This window comes from Citrus sinensis, chromosome 1, assembly GCF_022201045.2.
Source record: "Citrus sinensis cultivar Valencia sweet orange chromosome 1, DVS_A1.0, whole genome shotgun sequence".
Lineage (NCBI taxonomy): Eukaryota > Viridiplantae > Streptophyta > Magnoliopsida > Sapindales > Rutaceae > Citrus > Citrus sinensis.
Window position 1 is genome coordinate 8,784,926 of NC_068556.1, and position 6,870 is coordinate 8,791,795.

The following is a 6,870-nucleotide window of genomic DNA, read 5'->3' on the forward strand; positions in this document are numbered from 1 at the left end:
ATTTTTGCTAGTATGGGTGGGCATTTAGTTTGGTTCAGTCCGAACCAAACCGAACCGAACTGTATTATAGTAATTTGATTCGGTTTGGTTCACATTATAAAACTAAATGGTTCAAAATTTCTGAACCATTTGGTTTTTAATTGGTTTGGTTTTAAACCAAACCAAATTACCGAACCAAACGGTTCAGTGAAGTAATTAAAATTAAAATTAGAAAAAACGAAAGTGAATATGTTTAGTAGGAAAATGAAGAATATTAGGTAATGAAGTTATTACTTTTATTTGCTAGTTAATACATATGATTATATTTATATATGTCATAACATATATTTTAATTTATTCTATTTAATTTTTTTTAAACATATTCTATTTAATTATTGGTGCTTGATTAATGACTTATTTTGACTTGGAGAGATAATATAGGCATTGTGGATGTGGAAGGATGAAGAAGTGGTGATAGGAAGAGTGCTCGTTGGCCACGAAAGTTTGAAGTTTCTTTTGTAATATGTAGTGGATTTTTAAATTATTATTGGATTTTATGATGTTAATTTACTATTGTTAGATTTTATTATTTATATTATTGTTGGATTTTATTATGTTAATCTACTATTGTTAGATTTTTTATGTTGTTTATTATTTGTGGATTTATAGACTAAGGATTATTGATTTATTGTTGTATTAATAGTGTATTACTATTATATCATTTTTATTAAATAATGAATGAATAGGTTGAAATGAAACCAAACCAAGTCAAATTACTGAACCGAACCGAACCGAAATGAATTAATTTGGTTCGGTTCAGTTCGGTTCTATAATTTGGTTCATAAATTCATGAACTATTTGGTTTCAGTTTGATTCAGTTATAGGCCTGAACTGAACCAAACTTAATAGTGCCCATCTCTAATTGCTAGACAGTGAATGGTTTGGTGATCAAAATAAAAAATAAAAAACGATTGAAACACCCAAATTAAAACGACATTTCCATTTGAGGATAATATAAATATGAATTCATTTATTTATTTTTCCATTGACGTCCGTCCTGAAAACTATCATCATCATCATCAATAACTACATTAAAAAAAAAAAAAAAACCAATCTAAGATGTACAATCAAGCTCCTCCTTCTTGGAAGAATATTGATTAAAGTAGATGTTGATGAAAACATTTTATAAATTTACCATAAATAGTTAATAAAAGTAGAAGACCGTGAATCATGTAAAGATCGATCCTCCTTCCAATTAATCTACTCTGCGTGAAGAGGGTGGTGGTTTGTCAATAGATTAGACAAAACTCGTCCGGTTGTCCCTTTACTAGCGACCTCGTGCAGGAAACAGAGGTTTATTTTCACTTTTCACTTTGATGATGGCCGACAGTTATTATTGGTAGAATTGGGGAGCTTAAATTTGTCGGCTATACAGAGAAGAGGTGCAATGAAGGCCCTAGAATAAATTGCCCTAGGAGTAAAAATTGAACTTTTATGACAAGAACTTGTGTGGGAGCGGGCGGCACGCAGCCCCACACCTCAAAATATCTAGGTGATAAATAAAATATTGGGATTCATACATCGTTTCAAACTAAAAAACTGTGGATTCCTATCAAAATTTGTCAAATAGTAACAATTTCTTAGTGGATGTATGAGCTAAAATCGTGCGCCTGGCCCAGTTCAATTTTCCCTTATCATTCATGACCTCACTTGTTGATATGTGCCGCCCTCCGAAGCTGGGGCCAAATTCTTGTCGTTGTAAACAAATTATTTTGTATTACACGGCTCTTCAACTTCTGGGTGCTACATTATGGTATTATATTGTTGTATGAGAAGTGCATTTTATATTGCAATCCAGCTGGTATACGCAACATGACCCTCGAGAAAACTGTCGAATTTTTTCCTTTATGTGCTGCAGTCCAAAGAGTTTCGATAATGGTAAATGTAACAAGACAAAATTTTTTGTTTTCTTTTGTACGTGAGATCTTTCTTATTGTCCTTTTTCAATATATATATATATATATATATATTCATTATTTAATGAAAATATCTTTACTGCATTCATATTAATAAAAAATAAAATAATATAATTTTAATACAATAATAAATAAAAAATATAATTTTAAATATATATTAAAATTTTTATTTTTATTTTTTATTAATATCTTTATTTGATTAAAGTGACGATGATTTAAAAAAAAATTATATCCCACTAATATATTTGTTGGACCAATTCATCTCTCGATGATGAGGGGCTATTTGGTCATTTTAGGAAACCACAGATAAGGGAAATGGAAATCCTATACAATTGAGTTCCACAAAAAGTGAGTCTAAACGATTAGTTTTGTATCTCAATAATCTCTCCGGTTATAATTCTCTCTCTATCATGGCTGCTGCATCGGTCAAAATACACGAGGCTATCAAAGTCACCCCGTTCTCCTCCGACTCAACGACGTCGTTCACTCTTCCTCTAACCTATTTCGACTTCTTCTGGCTCAAGTTTCCTCCAGTTGAACGCCTCTTCTTCTACCAAATCTGTGACTTAACTTGGGATTCATTCAGCTCGGTGATCCTCCCAAAGCTGAAGCACTCTCTTTCACTCACTCTCCATCACTATCTCCCTCTCGCTGGTCACATCATGTGGCCGCTAGAAGCCCCAAAGCCAGCTGTTTATTTCTTCCCAAACGACGGCGTTTCTTTCACAGTTGCCGAGTCCAACAACGCCGACTTCAATCATCTCTCTAGCAACGGAATCCGCAGGGCTGTTGAGTTTCGTCCTTTGGTGCCCGAGCCGTCGATATCCGACGATAAAGCTGAGGTCATAGCTATCCAGATAACACTGTTTCCCAATCAAGGTTTTTCAATTGGCATTTCATCTCACCATGCTGTACTTGACGGGAAAAGTTCAACAATGTTTGTGAAATCTTGGGCTTACTTGTGCAAACAATTACAACTACAAGAAGATAAAAACGACGTCGTCCTTTCGTCGTTACCCCTTCAACTAACACCCTGCTTTGACCGGAGTGTCATCAAAGATCCGAAAGGGCTCGACGTTGTGTACGCGAACCACTGGTTGGAATTTGCCAACACACGGAGCTTGAAGATCATCCCTATGAAACAGGTTAACTCTGATTTGGTTCGAATGACATTTGAGATGAGACCTGAAGATATAACGAAACTGAGGGACAAGATTAAGGAAAATATTCTTCAAGCAGGAAAGTCGGCTGAACAACTTCATTTATCGACTCATGTGCTTGCATGTGCTCATTCATTCGTTTGCTTAGTAAAAGCTTATGGAGAAGAAACTGATACTAATGTTATGTTTGGGGTTGCAGCGGATTGTAGGAGCCGTTTGGATCCTCCACTTCCCGTTAATTATTTTGGTAACTGTGTTGGTGGACAAGGTACAGTTCAAAAAGCAAGTTATTTGATGGGGGAAAATGGGGTTGCTTTCGTTGCAGAGAAGCTAAGTGATTGTATCAAAGAGCTAAAGGGTGATGTTATTGAAGGATCAGAGGATAAGTTTGTAAACTTCTTGGGCATGATGAAAGGGGAAGGACTGCAACAACGAATTCTTTCGGTTGCCGGGTCAAACCGTTTTGATGTTTACGGGTCGGATTTCGGGTGGGGAAAGCCGAAGAAGGTGGAGATTGTGTCAATTGATAAAACGGGAGCTATCTCTTTGGCGGAGAGTGGAGATGGGAGTGGTGGTATTGAAGTTGGTGTTGTTTTGGAGAAACATCAAATGGAGGTTTTTGCTTCTCTTTTTACTGATGGCCTGCAATCATAAAAGGGGAATTAGGAGACCTTTTTTTGTTTTTCCACTAACGGGCAGTAAATTTCCCTTCCGATGTTGAAAACAATAAATTTATTTTTATAAATACGATTTATATATTATTACGTTCATCACTCTATGGAACACGAGTATGCATGCATCTCTAGCGAGGATATCCTTATTTATTAATGAGAATGCTTCTAATAAACAAAATATATAAATTTTAATATATTAATAGATTAAAAAAATATAATTTTAATGTATTAAAATTTATTTTTTAAATTTTAATAATATCGTTACTTTGTTAAATTTTTTTTTTCCAAATATCAAGTCCTTATCTTTGAGTAAAATTAAAACAAATCTTTAAAGTGAAATGCATAGGTGTGGTCAATTCAGTTTACAAGTGACAAATATGCTAATTAGAGGGCTAATTAGCACCCTCGTGTGTGAAACTTGATCTATTGCTTGCTTCTTGTAATTAAATGGACTTTGATTTTATACTCAAGTTTGGAAATTATTTATAACAAATATAGAGTGAAGAACTATGATAAAAAATTTGCATCAATAGACCAGGCGCTGTCTGTGGGGACAATATGGAGTTAGTTGCCTATAAAATCAATATCACAAAATTATGAGTCAATGAAGTCATGGAACCCAAGCGTTGCCTTGGGTCCCAAGCCTACTTAGGAGGGACGAGTGCTCAACATCTAGAAGGCTCCATATTCATTTCAATTCATTTACAAGTGACAAATATGCTAATTAGAGAGAAGAGGAGAAACGGGGCTGCTGCGGCTGCATTTTGTTTTAGCGTTTCTTTTCTTTTCTTTTCTTTTTTGCTTTTATACTTAGATTTAATAACTTAAATTTAATTACTTAATAAATTTTAAAATAAAGATATCCGGGTTCGGATTTTGAATATTCGGGTTTACGTAAATCCGGATCCGGATCTGGATATGTCTGGGTTTATAAAATGAATTTCGGATTTGCATTATTTTTATCTTCGGACTGGGTTCAACCCGCACTGGATAATATGAGTTCATCCGGGTCCGAGTTATTTTGCCATCCCTATCTCTCGCTACTGCATCTGCTAGTGCTCTCTCAGTGTGAGTGGATCTAGAGAGATATCGATCCTCCCTCACTTATGACTATTGCACAGCTCAAATTCATCCTACCTCACTCACTTCTTTACTCGTCCTCGACTTTATCCTCATCTTCGAATCATCGCTACCCCTTACCGCTTCTTCACTCTCTCTGGTTACCAAATACAAAACTCTCCGACTACCAAATACAAAAGATGATCAGTGAAAGAAAATGAATTTTTTTTTTTGTGCATTCTTGGATTAATTTTTTAAATTTTGGTGGTAATTATTTGATGATAAAAATGAATTTTTGGTTTGGGATATTAATTGTATGAAAATTGTTGTAAAAATTATTGGTTACCGGAGGAGAGAAAGTCAGATAAAGTCGAGTGACTGAGGTCCTTAATGTGGAGAGTTATGGAGGAAGGTGAAAGAGATGCAAGTTATAATAATTCTTCCCTTTTTATATTTTTAATTAAAAAAACAAAAAGAAGAGTGAGACAAATAGAAAGCATGTGGACTGCTTGCTTTTGTTTGTCCTTAAAATGCTTGAATGATTAAATTTTTGTTTATCCCCACAATGCTATATTTTTTTAATTTTTTAATAATAAAAAATTATTATTAAGCTGAGATGAAGAGAGAGAAGAATTCTCTCAGCCTTCGGATATCATAGCGACACTAACCCACAATCACCACTAGTATCGCAAGTAGTTAACTTGATGTTGTCAAAGTCATAGTTGGCACAACCCTTCTAGATGGGCGGTGCCAAACCATCAACATTTTTAACACGGCTTGCCATCTTTTGATGGTGCCGTGTTGACTATAAAAATAAAAATTATAAAATAATTATTATTTTAATTAAAAAGGAAAGGGGAATGAAGCCCATAAATAGAAGGCTTCATTCCCCCTTCGGCATTCAATTTCTTCAGCTCATTTTCTTCTTCCTTATGGAGAGATAAGAGTTTTAAAAAACTCTTGAGTGATTAGTGATTTGAGAGTTTGGGTGTATTGGGATTTTGGATAGTGAGTTAAAATACTACAATACCTTTAATTCCTTTTTACTAGTAAAATATTTTCCTTCTGTCTTCGTCCGTAGATATAGGCTAAAAACCGAACCATGTAATTTTTTGTGTCCCTGTGTGATTTTGTGTCTCATTATTTCTCAATTTCACTTTAATTGCGTGTCTGCTTCACTCATCAATTTTCCAACAGTGGTATTAGAGCTATTGGTTGTATTTTTGGAGTCGGGGTACTGCTCACGTAAAGGGTACTGTTCATATATACAGTATTGTTCTCGTATATAAAATTATTCACATATACGGTACTGTTCACAAGAAACTGTGGGAGCGATCCAAGAATTTTGTGGTGCAAAGTAGGGAATAGTGGTGTGAGTGGAGTAACTGTGTAATTTTGTACATGTCTAGGAAAGTTCTGTCCTAAGAGTCTAAGGAGTCTAGGTTTTAAATAGGACCGTTGTGACCCATCCAATCTTTCCTGAGAACTTTCCTGGTGTGCATTCTCACACATACTCACAACTATTGAAGGTGGTACACTAGTTTGTGTGTGATATTTATCAACAAAATGGCGGCAAAGTATGAAATTTAGAAGTTCAACGGAAATAATTTCTCGTTATGGAAAATGAAGATGTTGGCAATTTTGAGAAAAAATAATTGCTTAGCAGTAATTAGAGAAAGGCCTATAGAGATAACTGATGATGACAAGTGGAATGAGATGGACGAGTAATGCCATTACTGATCTACACTTGACACTTGCAGATGGTGTGTTATTTAGTGTGGCGAAGAAAACGACAGTAAAGGAAATATGAGATACTCTCACAAAATTGTACGAGACCAAGTTTCTACACAACAAGATTTTCTTAAAAATGAAACTCTATACTCTTTGAATGGCGGAATCTACATCGGTGACTGACCATATCAACACCTTGAAGATTCTATTTTCACAACTCATAACGTTGGGTAATAAAATAGAGGAAAATGAACGTGCATAGTTTTTACTTCAAAGTCTACCAAATTCGTA

The 6,870-nt window shown here is 34.7% G+C and overlaps 1 protein-coding gene across 1 annotated transcript; it reads left to right on the top strand.

The window, feature by feature from the left end:
• The first annotated feature begins 2,256 nt into the window (after nucleotides 1-2,256).
• On the top strand, nucleotides 2,257-3,888 carry LOC102613659 (malonyl-CoA:anthocyanidin 5-O-glucoside-6''-O-malonyltransferase-like). Its single transcript, XM_006475319.4, has one exon. The coding sequence runs from the start codon at nucleotides 2,366-2,368 to the stop codon at nucleotides 3,767-3,769; it is 1,404 nt and encodes a 467-aa protein (XP_006475382.1). The 5' UTR covers nucleotides 2,257-2,365; the 3' UTR covers nucleotides 3,770-3,888.
• The last annotated feature ends 2,982 nt before the right edge of the window (nucleotides 3,889-6,870 follow it).